The following is a 24,670-nucleotide window of genomic DNA, read 5'->3' on the forward strand; positions in this document are numbered from 1 at the left end:
CAACCCAAAAATTTTCTCAAAGACAGCTCTCAAAAGTACCTTTTAAGTTTCTCATTAGAAGGAATGAGACAGACGTCTCAAAAAGAACTGAACCAGCTAGATTTGTGGATTAATTCATCCCAATATGTTTGGCTGATTTATTCACCACCAAATGATTCACATAAAACTCTACACAGCATCAGCAACTCAAGGATGACGCTGGGTGTCCACTGGATGCTGCTGCATCGCATTCAGGTTCCTCGCCTTCATTATCTCTGTTATGGTTTAAATGTCTGCTGGAAGCAATTTAAAAGTGTCTTCAAGCAGTCTGTTCTTCCACAGCCACATTTAATATTGTTCAGAGTTGTCTTGCGCCATATTTTGAGTTTTACAAGCATGTTGGATACAAGTTTGGGGCTCAGTTATGGCTGATGTGGAAATAAATACTTTGATGCTGTACTTTACTTATTTATCTGCTGTATGCAGCATGCCATCTTATCTTGAAGGAGAAGTGACATGAACAAAATCTAGTTTGTTCCGTGTACAGGTACAAACATTTCAATTTCAACCGTAATGCAGCATTAAATATGAATTTTATGCCAACTGTCATTAAATATATGCACTGATATGCATTAACAAGTGAATTTCATGCCTCCGAGATGCAAGCTGCTCTGGCAAAATAAACTCTGCACATAGAGATAGTGAAGCAGAGAAAAGAGCTGCGTCCGGGGGACATAAGTGGTTATGGTGAAAGACGAAAGTTTGGACTTTTAGAATTTGGAAGTCTAAACATTAGTAATGCAATGCTTTAAACTATTGCATTAAAGTATTACAGCTGTACAGTGTTATCAAACTTAAAATAACAGTAATATAGAATTTCTATCAAAAATGTACTGGTACAGATAATTATGTAGATATTAGAGTTGCATAATGGAGGAGGTATTTTGGGCATCCCTGCTTCCAGAAGTAAAAACCCCATTCAATTTTCCCATTGATGATGTTACATGACTCACAGCTGGAGCACTTTTATGGCTTGGATTGGCAAAATTGGTAAAATCCAATCACACCAAAAAAAGAAAATATATATAAATTAAATAACTAAATGAAATGACAGACAACATGAGATTTCTCAAAAACAATGTTAAAATAATTTAAACTGGTGGCAATAACATAAACCTGTAGGGTCACTACATTATCCAGGAAGAGTCCTGCATTTCTGTAATGTAGTAACATTAAGGAAATGGGAACAGAGACTGAGGACAGCAACCCTCTTTCATTTCACAACTCTATATTACCAAAATAAGGTCAGAATTTGGAAAGTTCAAGTTTCAAATTCAGTCATCATCTGTGTTGGAGACATGCTCAGTCACAGGGAGTCATCTGTACTGAGACTGAATGACTGTTTAGTCAGGACAATAAGCAGCCCATCCAGTGTGTGGACGGACGGTGTTGATTCTGCTCCTCAGAGATAAGACCAGGAGTCTCTTCTCTGAACTGGATGAATGAATGAATGAATGAATGAGAGAGAGACAAGACTGAAAGAGACATAAGGTAGGCAGAGCAAGAATTGATGTTTTATGAACAGTGAGTCAGTAGTCTGCCAGGCATTCTGCCATCCTCCTCCTGTTCTATGCCCACAGAGGGCAAGTGAAAGGGAGCTATAATTTCCACTTCGCTGTACTGTTAATGACACAAAAGAGAAGTATGTCCTCCAAAGAGCAGGAAAACATAATCCCGGATAAACAGAAAGGACGGTGCATTATCCTAATTTTGCATTGATGTAGATGAAACTCTTAAATTAATGAAAGTATGAGGTCTGAAAGGGAGACAGACAGCAAACAGCAGAAGAAAACAGCTACTGCAGCAAGAAAACATCCAGACAGAACTGCAACTATCAGTCAATTATTCATTTAGTTGATCCCCAGAAAGTTCATCGAAAACTGTTTTGATAATCAGTTCATCTTTCATCAAACATTTGATGGTTCCACCTAATTTTCTTGGTCTTACACTGCACTAAACTGAATATCTCTGGATTGTTGGTCAGACAAAACAAGACATTTCATAACATCACCTTGGGCTCTATGCGACAGTTTTAGTTTTCTGGTGTTTTATAGACCAAGCAATTAACCGACTAATAGAAAAATCAGTTTTGGCAGATTAATAGAGCTGAGTGTTATCTGACGTATCCTGACGTGGCCATATTTTGATGTGGTTTGTCTACTAACAGTGAAGGGGAGCATACTGGACATATTATACGAGAGATGTACAGGAGGTGGTCAAGATGCTATTAATAGTCCTCTGAGTCACCACATTTACATTAGTAGGAGCCTGTTTACAATGTATGCATCCACCTCCTCACAGCAATAATGCCTTGATGTTTTGAATCATTTTAAAATCAGACGGGTGCAGGGAGACGTATTCAATAAAACAAGCTTAAGTAGAAATTTTGAAGCTTCTGATGAAGTAGACATACAGTTAAAAGAAAAGAATCTAGAGATTATGTGTTTGGCTTTATTCAGTCAATAGCACAAATGCAGCCTCATCATGCATTTCAGTGAGAGTCCTGAAACAGGAGGATACAGGAAACAAATGCCAGCTGAGCTGGTGAAAAAGTGTATATTCCTGGTAAATTTCTTTGTAATATTAACAGTGTTGCTATGGCTGAAGATCAAATGATTGCTGCTCCAATTACTTCCCACAGTTGCACAATCCTGTCTCATAGTATTATGAACCGCTGTGCAGTGTTTGAGGATGTGATAAGCCTTCAAACTCATGGATGTACCCCTCAAACTAAACCTCCGAGATCGTATTTCATTTTCTCACCGATACCTGCAGCAACGCAGCCTCTTGTCGTTTTTTAGCAGAGTGCTATTTTTGGTTTGAACACGGCCTCACTTGTCAGACCTGGAGGTACAGAACACCATAGCCAAGGTCATTTATACATTCTGCAAATTATAAATACGGATGTCATGGCCTAAACCTGGCAGTCGTCCATCATCTCTCACACTATACATGCTGCTAATCAATGTCAGGTGATGAATCGGCTCGCCAAGACCAAGTATGATCACTTGGCCACTGACAGCCGCAAGAGGAGTTACTATACATCTGAGAGGATATCATATTCACTTTGGTACAGTCTCATCTTTTTGCTCTTCAGTCATCAGTTGCTTTGGAGTCACAATGAACGTCAGATACATCTTTATAGAGACATTTACAAATTTACCTATTGTCCATGTCCCAAGAAATTGTCAAATTTGGCTTTTTTTTTTACTTTTTAGATAAACTGACATCTTCAAATGTCTGACCAACAGTCCAAAACCCAGACATATTCAGTTTATAGCTGCAGACTTTGGAAACCAGCAAAAAATAAAAAACTAAATAAAATCACTTTGGAGATTTTTTTTCTCAAAAAATTACTCAAAAGAATTAATCATTAGAGTTGATCCAGATTAATCATCTGTCAATTAATATTTATATTCTATGTTGCAATCAAGCAAACCCAACTATTTGTAAGACTATTATGGCCCATAAGCATTTCACACAGCCTAATTATTTTGGACAGTACTGAGTGACTTTGAAGAAAGTGTGTCAGCTGAATGGGTTAAATCAAGACACCTGTGGAAGAAGTTTCCACACATTATTCTGATTCATTTTACAAGGTTCTATGTCTAAGGAATCGCTTTCTGTAAACCAACTTGACCTCCTTGTCCTGTTGCCTCAATGACATTAAACAAATGCTAAATGCTAAAAGCTTCAGCACCAGCAGAATGGCCCTGTATTGGAACATTACCATAAGTCAAAATCTCTTCTCTATGCTTACTCCTCTCTTTTCAAAAATATGTATTTTCGGCCCCACAAAAGACCTTGCATTCTTCAGAGTCTAATCCATTTGCTGCAGAGCAAGTTTTTAAATTTCTGCTTAACCTCTGCACGACAGACCTCTGTCACACCCACTGAGGTATATACATGCAAACACTCACCTACAAAACCTCATCTTCCTACCATTAAAGCAATAAAGAGGCACTTAATACTACACCAACTCCAGGTTAACGCAGAGAGGAGGCAAGTTCAAGGTGTTTGCCTTGACTAATGGTCACTATGAAGAGCTTCAGGGTGTACAGGGTGTTTCAACAGAGTAAAAGCTGCTATCATAACAGACCTACAGCATGCGTCCAGACAGCACAGCAGCACATCAAAAGCAGGGAGACCACACACTGTGACTCAGACTGCAGGGTTCATACACAGATTAGACAAACTATGCAGATGGTCGCATCAGTTACAGCCAGTCATCTATCCATTCAGAGGCTATCCTCACTGATGACCAGATTATAGCGAGGAGGACACTGAGAAAGGCACTTTCACAGGCCTGGCTAGTTGAAGGTCAGCGCTGGGAAATGCTGATACCAAGACAAGACGGGAAAAGGACCAGACAGTGATTCACAGCTCACATTTCTAGAGGCAAAACACAGTTAAGTCTGATGGAGCATCTAATTGTAAGGACAAAATCACATCAGTGTTACATTGATGACTGTTGCCAAAAGAAATACTGTCACAATTGTTCCATCCATCAACTTAAAAGACAACTGATCAGTGTGCAGAGTTTGTGTCAGAACTTTGCCCACATTAGTCACCCACATACATACACGAATTTCAACACAGTTATGTAGGCAGCACGGCATGAAGCCTGAACAGACTCTCTGTACAATAATACAAGAACAACTCAACCACACACTGTATGCAAATCAATGCTCATGTTTCAAAACTGCTATAGTGCTAGCAATTACTAGACTTCATATTAGAATCTAGTGCTTTAGAGTCTATTGTCCTTAGTCTTAATGTTTTGCAAAGAGCAAATAACCTGAGATTACTGGGAACCAGCACAAATTGTGCAAGCATTAATCAAACTTAATGACTGTCTTCCTAAAATTCATCTGGGGGAACAGTTCCTTGAATTATGAATTTTGCTTTACAGGGAATAGAAATGATAGACAGCTAAGAAACTTGTAGTTATATAGCCTGGAGCTTTGAGACTCCTTTAAAACATGGAGCCCAAATATTTCAAATATCTCAGAGTAGCTCAAAGTGTAGTAACTGACACAGGTGGGCTGCACTTCTCAATCAAAAAGAATTGTTTAAACTTTAGAAAAAAAAAACCTCAACAGATTTGGTGTAGGAGGCAAAAAAATGTGCAACAGGTCACACAACACACCAACAAAGCACGAAAACAAGATGCAGCCGAACCTCAGTAACTGAGTACTGAGGTGGCTTATTCACATTCAGGTCTATTGAATGTGTCCAATAGTGTTGAATTATGCAGCAAAATGTGTGGGCCATGAATTATTTAAGTGGAAGAGTAAAATAGTTGTTTATATATGTGACAAACTGAGTTAGAGGTTTCATTTGCTTCATCTCTTCAGTTAAAAAACAATGTTTAGGAGCTGTGACACTTTCCCTGATGGAAGACTCTCTTTTCTAAGCTCCTATCTAACAGCGTGGGAAATGTCAGTGCCTTCAGGCAGCCCTGTGGCAGGTGGGAGCACATCACTATCCAGTATGCTCTGTATGTTAAGCACCACAACACTATAACACTATACACTCGCCAGCTCAAGTGGTATTTGGATCAGGCTTAGGTTCACTGATCATGTGCAATGTCAAAATGTAAGGAACAGTCAGACATTTATGATGATTTAACGTCGTCAAATAGTGACATATGTTGAAAAGATGTATGAGCATGAAATGCAAAATACAGATACTCAAAGTTACGACAGTAATTTTTAACACAGTAGTTATACATGTATCACATTTTCTCAAAATATCAAAAAAGGCCACAGCAGATGGACTTAAGTCACAGTAGAATAGCTTTTTCAAGGAAACTGTGCTGGCCTTTTTGTTGCCATACTTATATGTCTCTATTTGAATCAGTGGTAAATAGAACTGTGTGGCTGATCTGGGTGCTGGGTAGCTAGCCGACTGGATCTGTGTGCTCCCTGGAATGGGACTGCTTCTCAGAATAGCCAATGGCAGATGCCTTCCTCCCCTCTGTGTTATTTGGAGCCCAAGGGCAGTGGAATCCAACCTCCTGCAGTGTACTGTGGTGTGGTCCTTACTTCAGGACAGAGAGAAGGGCTTGAAGCTGGGAGGACAAAATCAGCCGTCTTTCAATCACTGACTCATGCAGGGGGTCCGTATGTGCTTAACAAATGGGGTCAAACACATCAAGGTAACATCGCAGGATGACTCTCTGTAGCAAGCAAATAAAGTTTTATAGCTTAAAACGTGAGCATAGTACATCGGTCTGTCAGATCAACACATATATTCAACCACTGCTAAATATAGGTGGCTAGGGCTGCCACTAATGATTATTCTGCTTATCAATTAATCCTATTATTTTCTCGATTCATTGATTTGATGATAAAATATTAGAAAATTGTGAAAAATATTCACCTGGATTTCCCAGAGTCATTGGGCTAAGAAATGTCACAAAATAGAGAAAAATCACAGTTTCTTGTAATCAGAATTTCTTAAAGGTGACATCTTTAAATGTTTTCTTTTGACCGTTTTTGACCAATTAACATTTGCAGTCTGATTTTCTAGTATTCAGTGATAACGCTGTTAAACACAGAAAACTCTGAAAATCCTACCAAAACAACAGTTAAACAGTTCAGTGAGACAGAAAAACCAAACTAAGAAAGGAATCACTCTTCAGCTTCACATCAACCCTACCCCAGTGTGTTACAATGTATTGCATCAGTAATGGCAGAAGAAAAAAAATTAAAGAATAAAAACTTCAAAAGATTAATTAGTTTCTTGCCCTGTCAGACACAATATTCTGCATTTGGACATCTACAAACAGGAGGAAAATGGTTAAAAGGCCTGAATGTTAGTGTTTGTGAAGCAGCTGTCAGGGGACCCTTACTCTCTTTACAACACTTATCTACAGAGACCAACATCAGAAAAGGCAGTTGCTCCACCAGGGCATCCAGCTTATCTACAGTGATTCCCTAGCTGCTTCTGAACAACGAGGAAGTGAGGTAGAAGTGGCAACATTTGGGTAGAACACGAGACGATGACAAAATTAATTTTGGCTAAAACAATATATAGTGGTGCGTAATAAAAAGTATATAAAATGCTACATTGCTGATGTTGCTCAGAGACTTTTAGTATTTTAATCAGGTGCTTGTTGTATGGCACAAATCTAGTTTTCCTGTGGTGGCTGCCGTTAGTGCTCCTGCTGAGGCTATTTTCTATTATAAGCACTAGAGAACTGCTTTTTTCCCCCCATTACACCTCTCTGTAAAATCTGTGTTGCTTGAGATGTTGTTTCTTGTGCATATATTCAATTCAGGTTACTCAGTTTACTGATTAGTTATGTCCTTCTACAACTCTGTTTTGTTATTTATTCTATTTGACAAGCAACCAAATTCTGCCTGTCACTCAAGCAGCATTTGAGTGACAGGCAGAATTAGAGTAGAAATAATCACAGGACTTTGACAGGCAGCAGCAAACCAAAAAATATGAAAAAAAAAAGGGAGAGCAGCAAACACATAGTGATGATTGGGATGCTAAAATTAACTACAACAAACTAAAAGTGACCACAATCAAAACACAGAAGAAACTGAGGTGACCAAGGTTCTAGTAATGGAAAACTGTTGGTTTTGAAATATGAATAGCAAACTGAATAACACTTGAGCCTCTTAGATCATCTGACCTCCGGGTAGCAGGTTCCGGAGCAGTATCATGTCACTCTAGTTGTCACATACGTGACAGTGATACGCAACACAAATCAAAAGTGCATATGTATCTCCTCAGTGTATCCAGGCATATGGCCTCAAAATAGACAGTGAAAAAAGTGCATTCAAATATAAGATAGAAGACTTATTTGATGTCTCTCTATAAATGTGTCATTATGATAGTGTGTACATAAAACTTGTTATTAAGATTTCTTGGCCAATCTTTATTAACCAGATGGATAACTACAGCTCATAGTCATAAACTGACAGACTGACAAAGGGCAACAAACAATATACAGAAAATATAAATACAGGAAAAAATATAAAATGTATAAAATACAGCAGATGTGTGTCTCTAAATAACACGTCTGCAGACAAACCCACAGAAAACCTGAAGGCTCTAGTCAATTCACTAAAGAAAGTTCCAACACGGAGTTCCACCCACAGCACCTGCTCAAACACCAGATGCATCTTGCTGATAGCTGTTTATATAGACATAGCTGCTATGGGCAAGTCCAGATCACCTTACTCAACAGGCCTGCAGTACAGGGTGTGGTGGTGAGAAAAGTAATACCGCAACTAAAATGTCCTGCTGTTAACGTTCTATATCTTGATCACTATCTCCTGTAACAGCTGGATGCCCATTCTGGGTCCCGGAAATAGAGTGTGGATTCAGCTCGTCACGTTTTGATTGGAAATTTAACCCAGGGCCGTTTTTACTAGTACAGTATGAGAAGTTTTAGGGCCAGGCAGATCTTACTCAAGAGACATTATAGATACAAGAAACAACACGGCCCTGTAGAAAGCGCCCATGTCTGTGTCTATTTCAACATCTTAACTGAAACTGGAATGGAGGATGATAAATCAGGTAATAAATTCCCTGCATGTCTTCCTTGAAGAAGTAATGACAGAAAGAAAAATATTTAATAAAAACATTTATTTTAGAGTATCATCTGTTCCTTCTGAAGACATAGTTTCAAAGACTTAAGTTGTACCATACCACAGGGAACTCGAGAAATCCCAGCTATGCCATTCACTTGAGACAGCTGCCACATGCAAAGAAGAGCCCACGTGGCCTCTGCTTGGCATGGAGCAACAGGGGCAACAACTCAATGAACTGGCATTGTGGGATCTTGCTTAGTTCATCCAGCAACTTTGTAAACAACATAAAAGCTCAAGATCTGTTCCTTCAGTCTACAGCTTTTGACTCTCAATATAATCAAATAGTCAAAAAAAATGTGTTCTCGAGCACATTAGTCTTTTTTTTTCTTCTTTTTTTTATCTCTTTGTACAATATCTAAGATCCCCTCACATACCGGTGCCACTGGCTTGCAGATGGCAAAGTTTAACACTTGAACTCAAGAACTAGCATAATCCCAGTTGTGCATTTCTGCAGTTGTTTCTCGCCTAACAGTCAAACCAGTTTTCATCCAGCGTGGGGAGAGGCTGATGAAACAACCTCCTTATTCCTCTTACAAAGGCTTCTATATGTAACGTATGTTAAACCTGACAGGTGTGGAACCTAGAAGTATAAATACCCTTCAATGTAAGAGTGTCAGTTTCTTAGCATTTGTTAGCATGCTAATATTTGCTGGATGGCACTAAAGACAATTCACAGCTGAGGCTGATGGGAATGTCATTAGCATTAGAGGTATTTGTTCATAAAACAAGAGGTGGACAAAACTTTTCCCCTGATGATGGAAAAATTTCCAGCCAAGTTATTATAATTCAGCCTGAGGATGACATGAGTGTGTCACGAGTGTACCAGATTAAAAGGCAATCCATCATCTGGGAATCACTGGTATCTGTACACAATTTCATTCATTTAATCCATCTAAATGTTGTTGAGATATGTCAGTGTTGACCATGGTGGCAGACTCACCAACTGGTAGACAAACCGACACGACCATCCAAAGAACTATGCCACTAGTATGGCTAAAAAAAGGAAACTACAAATCTTGGCAATGAAGACAAAATGCCTTTGATGCTAAGTAAAGGTATGACTGCAACATATAAAATTATACAGGCCTTATGTGGAGATGGTAATTTGGGATGATGTATACTATCTTACTATCAACGGAGATGTAACAATGCCTTGTTCTTTGTGGAAAAGCATGGCACTGATTGAAAATAAATAAATAAATAAAAATGTATATGTATATGTATTTATTAAGCCTGTTGGTGGGTAAACTTGAAAGACCTCCTCCCATGGTCTGTCTTTGAACCTACTGTACAACTACTGCAGTAACAGCAGTAATTAACACTAAATCACCATAATAAACCCTTTGTCAGGAAAAGATGACCAACATAGCAACTTGCTTAGATCTGGCAGAAAACTGAGAATGGAAAAACAACAAGTTGACACCCCCTCCCAGTAATAGTGACATCTACGCTTATATCTATTTTAGTCTTCGTCTGATACTTTCTCCTCACTACCCAATCTATCTCCACATTTTTTGACAGATTAGAGGACAACATTTTTAACTGCCTAACCACCACTGTAACTCAGGGCAAATGCAGCTGTCAAGATATTCAAGGTTTAAGATTTAATTTTATTTTAATTAACTTGTCAGGACTGTCAAATTAACAAGATGAAAAACAAATGAAATACATGCAAGAAAAATATTAATCTTATGATAGAAAGATAGGGCCGAGTAGACAGCCTGTGGTCTTTCAATGAAAACAGTGGTCTGAGTTTAATGTTCCATCTCTTCAAGTCTCTTTGAGTTGTACCGGACATCAGACCGAAATAACGTGAGGTATTTATCGTTAAGCCAGAGTACAACAATGTCAAAACCTTAACTGTTTTATGAATTTTAATATACCACACATGAAAATCAAGTGAAAAATAACTATAGTTTTATTTATTGATTTATCTAAAATAAAATGGGAAATTCTGTGAGATTCTGTTTTTAACCACAAATATATATATATTACACATACATATACACACACACACCAGCACACGCACACATTTTACATACCTGTACAGATCACCTGATTATTTAAATCTGAAGAAATTATGAAGCAATTTTTCATTAATTTCAATGTTCTATGGCTGCAACTAATTTTTATTTTCACGATCAATTAATATGCCAATTATTTTCTCAATCAATTAGTTCTTTGGTCTACAAAACATAAGAAAACAGTAAAAAATTGCTGTGAATACTTGTTAAATGTCCATGTCCAAGCAACAGTCCAAAATTTAAAAATATTCAATTCACTACAAGGTAAGCCAAGAGCCGATTCTTCCATTTCAGAGGCTGAAAGTCTGGTATGATTTTTTTGATCAATTAAATGAGATTATGAACGTGTCATAACCGATTTTAGTAAGTCAATTTGTCTGTGTCAAGACTGTCAGTGACAATACATGCAGAGATTAAGCAGTCACACAGAAGGTAAATCTGACCGCTAAATAAATCCTTTCAAAAACTGCCCTGGGTTCGTTTTGGGAGGTAGCTTACTTGACATTTCTTGATTTATTTCATAAATTTTCAAGTAACATTGCACATTATGCTGAATTAATTGAGCAGGAATGTCAAAGTAGACTTTTAATACAAGGAGCATTTACCACAATGTAAACATTGAAAAAGGCATAAACAATTTACTTAAGTTGCATCACTGCCCATCATAACTCAAATGATTAGAACTCGTTGGCCATGTAGATGACTCTGACCGATATCAGTTTATTTCATTTCGATACACTGCAAATCACTGATCACTGCATATAAAACTCTTAACAGTAACGCCACCTTTAACAAACCAAAGTATTTATTAATGTGTATAATATTTGGCATACTTATTCATCTGCATATCCAAAATACATTTTCTTGATTTCTCTCTAATTAATGCATTTATGTCTTCATCTAAAAACGTAACCTAAAAATAGGCTCATTCGCGTCAGCCTTTTTAAGGTTACATGTCGGTGTCCATCGTCTGCCATGGGTGGAGCTGTGGCATGTGAACCTCGTATCTATGAGTGTATGGAAACGAATGACCTGACAAAACAAATCAATCGTTTGTCATCGCAAGTGTCTGAATTTATTTTTATCTGTTCTTACAAATATCACTTAAGCGATGTGAAAGACTGCAATTACAAAAAAATATTTAGTGGGGCAGCCAATACGTAAAAAAATGTGTCATTGTGCAGACGAAACAGAAAAAGTCATGTGTAGAAGAGAAATGAACGTCGTTTAACAGTTTTGATTTACCTTCTTGATAAACAAGCAGTTACGTAAAACAACAACAACCAAAGTGAGAAAGGGTGAGAGAAGAGGATGACCTTTGATCTTTGCAGGTTCTGTGGTTCAACCAAACTCAACAGTATGACCGACCTGATACATACAATACTCACCCGTCGGCGGCAGAAAGGCAAACCCTGAGCAATGATGTTGATGCTAAATATCTTGAGTACTTTCTGAGGGTGTAACGGTTCGGAGGCAACGTCCTTGGGGTCTGCCAGGCCAAGTGCCTGGCCCTCCAGTGGGACGTGCAAAGTCTTCTCTTTCGCACAAGCAACATTTGGCATCTTTCTCCGAGCACCAGACGACGAAAAACGGGGAATAGGGCAATGCCGCAGCATTGCAAAGAAGACCGTTTAAAGGATCATATCCCAGAAGGAGCTCCGAAACCTGGCCGACCAATGTCGTAAGCAGATAAACTTTTCTTATATGAAAGCAGTGTCTTCCTTAGACCTCACAACCATCGTGCAGACGTATCAATACTGCGCTCGCTGAGCCTCTGCACCTACCTACTTGGAACTCATCTCCCTGCTGACTGGCACCCTTTAAAATATCTCTGGGGTGTGAGGTCACTGCTGCGACCAAGCCAGGCGGAGCAGCTGCTGTCGGGGCCTGAAAAGAGGATGGACCCACTCAGCCTCTCCCCCCTCAGACAGGCACTGTGGGATCTGCTCTTATGACCCCTCAGCGGTGGAATGTGTACCAGCAGTCGTCCGAAGCAGCACACGTGTCCAGGGAGCTTCCTCATTGTGGTCATTCTCTGACCCCTTTCTGGTCCTCCCAACTTAGTGGCCTACATCACCAAGCCCAGAAACCTTTACCCCATGAAAACTGTCAGGATACAGCAAAACGACGGAGTACTATATCCTCATCTGAATCACATTTGTCAACAGAAGAGCTGATTTTTTTTATATGCCAACCCTCTCTCTCTCTCTCTGACTCTTCCATGAACCAAGGTGTTCATGAATATCAATTTCTCTTTGTCAGCAAAGAGACTGAGGATATTTCAAGAGATGTTCACACAGCTGTCCAGTGTTAGTATGTGTGACACATGCACATAAACAAGGATTCACTTGACCAAGAAGAGAGATGGACTTCTCTTGGATGTCTCTTAAGGGCAATAACTTGAAACTGTAAGGAAAATAGAAGCAGCAGGATGTCATCCTTTTTCAATTAAACCTTGATAGCAAACAAGGCACTAATGTGAAAAGGTGTGAAGGAGGTATATAGACGCAACAAATGGTGCAACAGCAGGGAGATAAGAATTATTAGTATTTCCGCTTCCCTTCCCTTCCCTCTGCACATTTAAATGTCTGAACACATGGTAACAAAAAGACCTACAGGGCTTAACCCTCTCTTCTATTCTCACATCCACCATTGTTTGAGGAGGATTACAGAGCCAGAACATTCATCAGAGTACACTGAGTGCCCTGACACACCAGGGCGACAGGTAGCCGTTTGAGTGTTTGTGGCTCACGTTGACCAACACCCAGAGTTTTTACAGTATGTTCAACACAATTGGAGGAAGTTGGCGCCTTATCGGTAGCTCTTCAACATATTGACCACATTGAACTAACAGCAGAGGCAGTTGGTGAGAGAGCTCCCTGACTGGAGGCCCAGCAAATGAGGGATTTCACCCATTTAGTGCAGTTTTTCCTTATCCAATATCCTGGAATTAAGCATTTCTAATTTTATCTACCTGAATGATTAGCTAATATGATTATTTACACTTTCCCTATCACTTCACATACCGTGATTGACAGTAGTCCACGTGCAGTTTGAAATAACCAACATGGCACCTGGGAAGGACTGCTTGTTTCTGACATATCCCAGGCCTTGTGGAGGTTACTTGAGCTTTCAGACTAATCTTAGGCCATCAAGCTATGTGACAGACATACTGTTCCAGTCTGCTACAACATGATCAGCCCAAAGTAACTCGTTAAATAGCGCGTCATGAGAGCATATTTAACCTTGGATCCTCTGCAATGCTTGTCCTCTACAATGTTTTCTTAACCAATATCTATCATGCCATTTCACTTCAAATGATTCAGGACCTAACATTCCCCGACCCAGAACCCCAAAGCCAAACCCAGGAGATTCATGTGTAAAAAGTGGATAAAGTTTCTAGAGCTGTTGAAAATGTTCCAATTATCTGTGTTTCTAACTATGTGCAGAGGGAGGGGGGCCAGTGTTATGTCCTCCCACAACAAGGCAGAAAATGTGCTGCGAGTATTTTAGGAAATTTGGAGTATGATAAAAACTTAACAGTAACTAGAGAAATTACCCAAATGAAGAGGCTCAATGCCAGGAATAAAACTACTCACTGCAACCCACTAATGATTCAGCAAAAATAACTTTTATGGCTCCAACGTTTCTATTGTACTAGCTTATAACATGCCTATAAAGTACACTAACAAAGCATAATGGGCCAAATTACTTTGTCTGCTTTCTACTGTCTAAAGTATTACTGCCTGGTCATTGAGTTTGCAATACCTGAAACACATCAACACTGCTGGAGTACCACAGGGTCAGGAATTTCTGGCTTCTAGTAACTCAGTACTCTTACAAATCACTCCCAGCTTTTCAAGGCAGCTGAGATGACAGGACATGGCTGCAGACACAGACCCTGTGAAAGTAGGAAATTGAAGGCCTTGTCTGTGTAGAGGCAAGTTATTAACACTGAAGCTCAAATGAGAATCTGCAAAGATACATGCACCATACACAATGGTGCATTACACCATTCTCATCCTATTCACCCCCACACCTTCTCTACATCTGCCAGCAATAAGCTACAACCTTTGCCAAACACCGGAGGCAATACTAGAAAAAACAAACAAATGAACACTAACTCCCTTGCTCACACAGCTGGACAGTGCCCATGCGAGGCAAGCAGCAGTTCATTACTGGGTAAAGCCTGTGGTACAGTCTGGGCTCAGCTGCAACAAGCACCCACAACCTGTGGGCCACAGATTATTGTATGGACTGGACTTTCAGAACACTGACTCCCTCTGGTGTCAAAGACTGGGACAACAATGCTACTCTGCAAAGCCCCCCATACAACAGGATCCTGTCAAAGGCAGGGTCATAAAGATGAACGCTAACAATCTTGCGAGAGAAACACAAAACTTAAATTTTAACAGCGACTATGCTTTGAACCTTATGAATGACACAACCAAGCACCTTTTCTTCGGAAAACTAAATCTGTAATGCAAAGACCTTCATAATGCAATAAACCCAAAGCATCCACCAGCATTCAATTAGGAGTGGCATTACTGATGATGATATAGGTATTTACCTTGTCATTTCGTTGGTAGTATGATTTGCCTTGTCACCTTGGAACTTACATCTTTGCTGTTTTTACATCACAATGGAGACAGGGTCTTTGAATTTGGAGCATCATCCTTCTTAATGCAATTTCTGTGCAATTTAACCTCTCGATGTCAAAAAAAACTTTGCTAATGGAGAAGGAAGGGCAATTGTGAGAAATAATCACTTTAGGGTGAGTGTTTAAAAAAAAAAAAAAAAACCACACACAAATAAAACTTTATTTTAGCCATAATTATGCCTTAGAAAAGTTATAGAAAAGAAGCTAGGCAAAGAGAGACTGCTGAGTAATGAATGATTCAATGGGTGAGTGGAGGTGTAACGGGTATAACAAGGGCTTGTGTGAAAAAAATTGTCGTCAGTATATATTGTTGGTGACTCAAACTAGTTGCTTTCATGTGGGAGGATGAGAACACTGATCCTTTGTGGCTCATCTCTGCCTGTGTGACAAGGCCAGTGTGTGGGCGTCACCACCTACAATAAGCAGGCAGCCTTTTCTTTGTAAAAACATTTAATTAGTGGCAATGAACGGTAATGTGTGTTTGAAGAAAAATGAAAAACTGAATGTGCCACAAATTGTGCAAGTTTGCTATGGTAAAAACAATTTGTCTGACGAGTTGCTCATTCTGATCTCAAACAGCCATACATGAAAGTTTCTTACTGACTGGTAGAGGTCTAGTTCATATGTATATAGTTTAGAGACATATCACACAATGCCATGAAGCTTTCTGTTCTTAGGACAAAACAATTATTTCAGCCTTGTGCAAGTCAAATATCCCCAAATACCCACAAGCACTAGAATTAGGCTGCCCTCTATCTTTAAAAATCCTTTCATCACTACTCACAAAGTAGAAGTCATTTTTATGTTGGTGTTTGGAAAGATGTTGACATCTTTGAAAATATGACAACACATGACAAAAGGAGGAGAAAGAATAAGGACATGTGAGCAACTATGAATGATAAAAAACAGATTAGGGTTAAATAGATACTTTTATTCCAGTTTCAATAATGTTCAGATGTAGATGTATGCAAACACTTTGTCTGCCTAACAGGCAGGAGGCTATGAGACTAAAGTAAAATAATTTATTTTTATCAAAACAAAATGTACTTAACTAATTAGACACCAACCTTGTAATATTAATATATTTCTATCTTCTTTTAATCAAGATAAATCAATGCTTTATTTAGCAAGTGTTGGGGTCACTTTAACACCGTTAAATGCACTCTGCCCTCTTTGTGCCCTCTTGCTCTGACTTGTCATAGCTCTGCAGATTCATTTCTCCACCGAGAGTCTCTGATGAGTCATTATGAGACATCTAATCCTGTAAAATCACATAATGCCTTAGTCACTGGCCATGAATGATATGTTCAAATTAATTCTAAGATGGGCAGACAGCAGTGGACTGTAGGGAGCCCAAAATGGGCATAATATGTTCCTGTTTATTCTTATCACATATTAAAAAAAAACTGTTAGTTTCACATGATTACATTTTAAGACTTGAAGATTTGGTTATAGTTTGGAAATAAGTGTTTCTTTTTGTGAAAATGCTTTTTTGAAAGTATCTAATGTTCTCTTCTGTGCCATGTAATAAAATATGTTATCCTTAATTTCAAGATTTACAAATAGCACAGTAAAAAACATTGTACTTCTACACTGCACCTGGAGAAGAGCAATGTGTGCCACATTTATGCAGATTTATGAAAACCAGACATTGGAAACAAATCATCAAATTCCTTATTTTTCTACAGTCCAACAAATAAAACTTGGTTTAAATGTTAGCCTCAAATTTACCTGCTATTTTTTTTCTGAAAAGCAAAGCAGTATAAAGGGTCTTTAAATCCTATTAGCTACAGTAGTAGTAACTGTATATTCACAGCTCCCAGGGGTTCCCAGACAGCTTCCCCTTTAATGGAGTATTCATTTGCCAATGTCAAGTTTTTTGCCAGGAACAGCAAATCACAGGAATTTCCATTAGGGGTTGTGGCATGAAACAATTTTCTTTGTTATGTTTTTTAACAACCTTTAACACTTACCTTAAAAAAACCATACACCTTTCTTGCACCTGTTAATGTCAAACAAACTATCTGCGTTCCCAGGGACCAATGTATATGACACAATATACAGATATCAACACCGGCCTCATGTCAACCCGCCACCATATATTCTGCAAGGTATCATGTGATGCGCTGCCTTTTTAGTACCTTTTAATAGAGGAGCATCTGCTTAAAATGTAAATGTGAGTGAGGTTTTGACTCAGCACGAGAATATCTTTGCACATTGTGTCTTTAGGGATGTTAAAGCACGGCTTAAATACTGATTCATGAAGCTCTTCTTTTGAAGGTTAAATGAGCAGCATGATCTGAAGGATCAACCTATTGGCACAGAGTCAAAAGACAGGAGAGTCAAGAGGAGGAGATAGAGCGTCTAGTTCCAGTGACCTGAGCCTACAACACCTGGAGCCTTGGAACACAGCCTTTCCTCAGCAGGGGCATGCTAACACACGTACAGAGAGCTGAACATCATCGTATTTTAGTACAGTGCTGCTTTACGTTTACTCATTGCTCTTACACATGGAGTGCCTGGTACATAGCACTGGAACCCACATGGTCTGTCACGTTCTTGGTCCAAACATGGCTACTCATCCTCTACTACAACTCAGCTGCAGCATGCATGTGTCCAACAAGATGCAGCTGTCAAAATGCACACCATATTTCATTGTATGTACTCTACAGGGACACACAGGATTTTTAAACATGTCGATGCGGATGGTATAATATATTTAGGTTTATGGTTTTAGTGAACAGATACACCACATGTAAAATTCAATTTTGAATTTCAGAGCTAATATTGATGGATTCATATTCAGGTGAAATATCTAACCTGCGGAATTTTTACTCCATCAACTAATCAACAGCAAATAGGTGTCATGTTATTAGTATTCGGGTTTTAATCTTCTTTAATCGTGAATCTACTTAGTTACTATATTCATTTAAGATTCATATTCAACAATTGAGTCAAAAACTAAAAATCAAGCTTGGTTAAGTGTATAGAATTAAAGGTTTTCTTTTTCAATCAGAAAACTACTGTGCAGTCAGCTTTCATGTCTGTATTTGATTATGAGGGATATATTGTCCTGTCAAAGTGCTCCATCATTTCTTCAGCTGCTAAATCCTGTTTATCAAAGTACTTAATAATTTATCACTAATCACAAATTTCATCCACTTTGTTCTTCGTACCACAAGATTGGATGTACTTTCTTACAGACAAGAAGACATAATTATCTCACAACATTCTTTGATGAAGCTTTATTGTTTAAGTTTCCAAACTACCTCATATCTCTTGTCACATGTAAATCTTGTGACAGTAAATGATCCAGGAACTACTTAACCTTTTATTTTATTCATTTATTCATCTACAATCATCTAACAAAGGCCTTTTAATTTTCCCCAAACTAAATTCAATGGTGAAAGACACTGTGCAATTGCAACTGTAGCCCTGAAGCTCTGAAATAAATTACATTACTATGTCAAATTGGCTGAATCCATTTTCAAAAAAGGCCAGTCTGGCTTCAGGAGTGTCATGTAATTGGCAAACACTGGAATTAGGGGACAATTCAAATAGGATTAGAAAGTAAAATCGTGTAATGATGGTTCCTAAGATAAAGTTTTCCAATTTTGTAGGACACATCAACTCTCTCCCAAAGGCAGCTATAGTGCAGTAGATTTTCCACTGCCGACATCATATATTATTCACCATATTGACATTACACCTAAAACACATTGTCAATAAATTGGGCTACTGTTTCAGCGCCACTCCTAATTCCAAGCATACAGAGTCCACAGCTGAACAAAATGTGTACATTCAACTTCAAAGCCAGCTGGCCAACCACGGAGACTGAGACCCTGACAAACCTATCTGACAGCTGTGTCAGATGGTGAGAGGCACACAGGAGCAAATTCTGCTATATTTAGGCCAATATAAGCAAGGACAATTTAGTCTACTGGGCAAACTACATCGTGATGACATTTTCTAAATTTCTACTAGTTCTTCTTTAGGTTCTAGGTCCTTTTTTGGCCTGAATATACACTGATACAACATATCAGCACTAAGCCAATACTTAGAGATGACAGTTAATTTATTGGTTTGCTCTAGTCATAATCTGTCAATGCATCACAAAAAAAACAAATATGATTATCATCCCTAGCTTCTTGAAAACATCTTGGCAAGCTGCATTTCCTTCTTTTAAATGCAGGTGGGGTGAAGGCCATTGAAACACACTGAACAAATAGCCATGTCATCAGTCATCACTGAAACAAGACACCAGCATTAGCATCCAAACACTGGTGCTGTGCTGCAGCAGAGCCCTCTGAACTGAGCACATTAGTTCTGTTGCTGCAGGAACATCTGACAGTTTGTTACACACGTCTTTTGATCATCAAGCCCGACTCTGTTTCCAGCTACAGCCGTCACTCACCATGTCAGTAAATCAGTCAGTGGGGTTTGAACTTTCAACAGGACTTAAAAAAAGCTTCCGTACATTGTGCACATGAATGAAGTATATATGAGCAAGCTGTAAAGCTATAATTATTTTTGTATTTTGCGCTCCTCGATAACACACTGCACAACAAACTGGTCCTGGAATACAGCATGATACATGAGATGCAAAGAAATACCATCCCTCTTACTTGTTATGACTCATCATTAATCTGTTTGTCCAATAATTTTGTAGTTTCAACAACAAACTGAAGCCATTTTATTGATACTAGAGATAAATGTTAGAACTCAGTATTTATCTGGACTGTGCCAAGTACCCCTCAGAGATAATGGAAGTGATACAATGTGCTTCCTATGATCTTCCCATTAAAAATGTCTTAATGTCTGTAATCAGCTTTTATCTTTCCCCTAAGTGATGCAAACCTGTCGTAGGAAAACCAGTCAGCATTGTAGGAGATTTGTAATGGCCTGCCTTTTAATAACATTTGCTTTCCTTGTACTAAATAACTACAGATGGAGGATACAAATTAAAGGAAAAACTAACATAACGTGTCTCAGTAAAGTGCACGTCTATCATATGCTACATTAGCATTATATTTGACTCACATTTGAAAGCATCTACCTCTGAAAGATAAATACTCAGCAATCAGTAGTTATTCAACAACAAAGAAAAAAGTATTTCCTGAATCCTAGAGACACTCTAACCATCTGGACAAAAATCTTTTATGTCCACTGCATGATAAAATACGTATTTTATAATACATATAGTAACTCACATAATTTTCATATTAAACCATTCAGAAAATCCTCAAGATCTGTGAATAGTGGCACTGTCACCCTGGAGATGATGACTCCCAACAGGATGAAAATGTTTCATAAAAAGAGAGGTGGATCCAAACCATACCCCCCTCCTGCAAAGAAGCATCTGCATTTCTGTTTTCTGTTACCATCACGTAAAGAAGCTCCCATCAACACAGTGTTGAAATTAATGTATCCCTTCAACAGTTTTTGCCTCATCTGCTTAGACTTACCCAAGATCTTGAGTCAAGTCCTGTAATTGACAACATTTACTGAGGAGTGATAGAAGACTAGGAAAGAGGATGAAAAGATCAGGGAAAGATGGGAATAGCTATAACAAATGTCACATGGCCCGGTGGGAACATGAATGAATAAATCAGGACTCACTAGGTTAGGAAGAGAAGTATTTGCACCTTTCACCCTTTACCCAGTCTTAAATGCTTCTCATTCCAGGCCTATGCGCAATCCACATTCTCAGTGCTCTCTTGTCAAATACATTCATTAGTTCAGGTTTGTCCTTTTCAAGTCTGTATGCGCCTTTTCAAATGTATAATGTTGTTTCAATCGCCAAATCTTCACATACTCAAAAAGTGGATTCGGGTTCAGAGTTGGACTGTGGCTCTACTTAATTCTGACCTGAAGCATCTTCAACTCAACCTGACTCAGATCCCTTCGACCTTGTCACTTCACACATACACACATCTTTTGGCTGCTAGTAGTTATAGTTAGCAAGAATGTTACTAGAGTTAGAAGATTGAAGACTTAGAAATATCTTTTAATTTTACTTGTCCCCAGACCACAGAGATCAGAACTTCAGACCTGATGAAAACGTCACATCAAATTCAGCAATTTCAAAGACGAATATAGAGAAAAACTTATATTGCAGCCATCTGACTAATGAACAGATAGAACGGTGTCACCTGGCTGTCACACATTTGTAACTTGTAATCGAGTGCTCCTCTCCTAATTTTTAACAATGAAGATTTGGTCACTGCCTGTTGTGAGTGGACACTGTATGAAAGTGTAGTGCAGTGACATATTAATGCCAAAAGAGGGAGCTGCTGTTTTAATTTTGAACCCTGAGGTGCCAGTACATTGCATTTTGGGGATGTTTTCACAGTGGTGATGTCATACTGGTCAAATATTGCCTCTGTGAAACTATGTGACTAACTTCTTTGCCTGCTGTTAAAGTATCCTAAAGTGTCAGTTCACCCACACACCTTTACTTATCTGTAGTAGTGTCTAGCCATGCAAATGGTTGTGGTTTTTTATTTCCAAGTTTTGAGATATCCCTCCTCTCAGATTTTGGCCTCCAAACCAAAACAAATGAGTGGAATTTTGTTTGTGGTGCTCACAGCACTGCAAAATGACTTCAATAAATTTTAACAGCAACGGACACAGTATCCCTGTTACTCTGAATAATTCAGAGATGGGGTCTATTACTTATTACTTGATTAATTACTCAAGTAACAATAGCTGTGCTTACCTTCTTGTTGGAAGAGCTTTGGTGTGTACAACCCGAGTCCAGGTTGTTGTTGGGGGCAGACACATTGTTCCTGAGAGAGGGAGACCGCAGCCCTTCCTCCCCTTCTCCTTCCTCCTCCTCTTCCTCCTCCCTCCCACTCTCCACCGAATGTTCAAAGTCATCACTGTCTTGGTCCATCTCTTCCTCGTCCTCATCCTCCTCCTCTTCCTCCTCGCCCTCTTCCCTCTCCTCTTCCTCCCTTCCCTGTTCCTCCCCTCCCTCTGTCCTCTCCTCCGCCTCCTCCTCCTCTTGGTGGCTGCTGCTGTTGTTGTTCTCCTCCTCTTCCTCCTCCTCCTCGTCTTCTTCGCCCAGCGGCTGCCCTCGCAGTCGTCTCTGCTCCGTCTCCCACATCCATCGGGCTCCTTTCTCCCCACCGTTCACTTCGTTCGGCAGGCCATCTTCATCTTCTTCCCCTTCCTCCTCTCCACGAGGGCCATTGCTGGCTCCCGACTCGCTGGGCGCCCATGATTGTTCTCTCCCACCGTCAACCTGCGACGCCTCAGGCTGTGACAAAAAATACAATTTGTCTAAGAAAAGGTCTAATAAAAAAAAAATTCCATCTGTTGCACTTACAGTTGCCTTGGCTCCTGTTCTGTTACCCATGTGCAAACCTTTCAAAGTGCAAGCTTTCAGGACATTTCAATAATGTTATGACTTGATCACCACTCACTTATCCGCTTTAGGGCTATAGGTTTACATTTCATATGCTTCTGTATCAATATATTATATCTACCAAAGTGTCAGTTGGCCTTACCCTTTGCTGTAGCTGCTCTTCCTCCTCTACTACCCGGTTCATGTGCTCATCCTCATCGCCCTCCTCTGCCGCCTGCTGGGGTGCCCGGGCTGTGGAGGAGGCGTTACCTCGCACTGCCGGACCCCCCGGCCCCCGACTCCGCCTGCTGCTGCTGCCCCCCGACAGCAGATCCTGGTTCATTTCCAAAAGCCAGCTTGCTACCTCCTGGACCTTCGCTAGGCTGTCTGAGGAGGAGAAGGGCTTGACATTCTGCAACACACAAAAATGACAGAAGACGCATGATTACAATATGTTCATTATTTTCTTTTGTATACACTCAGCTTGTGTTTGAGGCAAAAATCACTCAACCGCTAAAGACAAATCAAAAGAATATGAACAGACTCTTATTAGAGATCATTCCATACAGAAACACATGCTCAGCTGCTTTTTTTTTTCCTCCAACAGAAAGCGTGACTATCACTCCCCATATTTTATTCTTTCCTCTGAATTAAAACAATGGACATTAAACATTTGCTCTTGGAGACATTTGTGCTGCTCAGCAGCAGACAAGGAAAAAAGGTGGGAGTGATTGTGTTTGGCGTCTGATCACACAGCATTGGATGCTCTGCCTCACATGCAGACGGATGGGCAGAATAGCCTTGAGAGCTGCTAGTGTTCCAACATCCAACAAAGCCAATAAACAAAGTCCAATCTGTCAAATACAAAAGCAAAGCACTGCATGGCACCAGAATCTTGTCCAACAATTGTCCTTAAGATTTGTGTAGTCTACAAGCTTAGGAAAAATGAAAGACATTTTGTTTATCTTCTAAATTGCTGTTGCTGCTGTTGTTGCTGCTATGTATTCACCAGTTTATGATGGCAAACCTGCTGAATAAACACACAAGTCACGTAGTTTGCTTCAAAAATATCTCAAATTATATATGGAACTGAGGGATAGGCACCAGAGTTTTATCTACAATGACACAGCTTCACCTTCTGACGCAGAGTCACAAATGCAGCAATGCAGACAAAAATCCAACCCGAGCAACAGGACTAATCTGTGACCATCAAAGCATCAACTCTCTTGAGCCAAAGTTACTTTCTGTCTATATGTGCTGGCAGTTACAGGAAAGGTCAGGCACCTGTGATGCTGCAAGGCAGTGATATGTAGTTTAACTATTGGAAATGACACATCCAGACAAAGGTAAGGAAGAGCCAATAGTTGAGACTGTGGGAAGGAGTCGCAAGTGTAGACTAAACACTGGAAATGCTAATTAAGAGAAAGACAGTGCAGCTGCAATCACTACTGGTGATGCACTGATCTCATTATTCTCTCCAGATAATCATACCAGAAGTCAGGGTATTGGCTGACACTGAGTATAAATCCAATAACAGCCACCATTGTCTATTTGCCAATTCAAAATGTGTACACCTCACTGTCAAGAACGAGTTGGTTCTTCAGTCCACCAAGTGTACAGTTATGTGAGGCTGTATCTACTGTACACATCACTTCTTAACTAGGCATCTATACACACACACCAATATTTTCTTTAGGCTTGTACAATTTTCATCTGCACAATCAAGTTTTTGATCTCAAAAATAAAAGGTTTGTTTATAACTATAACAGACCTTTATTTGATTTAACTAGAATTCAATCCAAAACTCCAAAAAGACCAAAAGCCTGATATTAAAAAAGATACCATGTGCAGTTTTCTTTGTATTTTCTTTGTATTTCCTTGCAACTTCCTGCAAATTTCAGAAAAGATTAGGAAATTCACAAGGATGTGGGGAATGTATTGCTTATTTATAATGTACTGTTTATTTATAAACAGGCAGTCCCATTTA

At 39.3% G+C, this 24,670-nt stretch overlaps 1 protein-coding gene across 3 annotated transcripts in view; it reads right to left on the reverse strand.

Annotated features, from left to right (window-relative positions):
• Positions 1-24,670, reverse strand: part of fbxw7 (F-box and WD repeat domain containing 7) — a 115,253-nt gene that overhangs the window by 52,042 nt on the left and 38,541 nt on the right. For 2 of the 3 annotated variants that reach the window (XM_071505676.1, XM_071505675.1), the window contains 2 exons: positions 22,847-23,095; positions 22,054-22,596 (listed from right to left, as the gene is read on the reverse strand). In XM_071505676.1, coding sequence (XP_071361777.1) covers positions 22,054-22,596; positions 22,847-23,026 — 723 coding nt within the window. In that variant the 5' untranslated portion in view covers positions 23,027-23,095. Of the gene's footprint in view, positions 1-12,063; positions 12,619-22,053; positions 22,597-22,846; positions 23,096-24,670 lie in introns of those variants that run through there. The other variant, XM_071505677.1, reaches the window with a different exon arrangement.

The sequence above is a fragment of the Trachinotus anak genome, unplaced genomic scaffold (genome assembly GCF_046630095.1).
Source record: "Trachinotus anak isolate AG129_WGS33_773 ecotype Australia unplaced genomic scaffold, CSIRO_AGI_Tana_v1 ptg000019l, whole genome shotgun sequence".
In the NCBI taxonomy this organism is placed as follows: domain Eukaryota; kingdom Metazoa; phylum Chordata; class Actinopteri; order Carangiformes; family Carangidae; genus Trachinotus; species Trachinotus anak.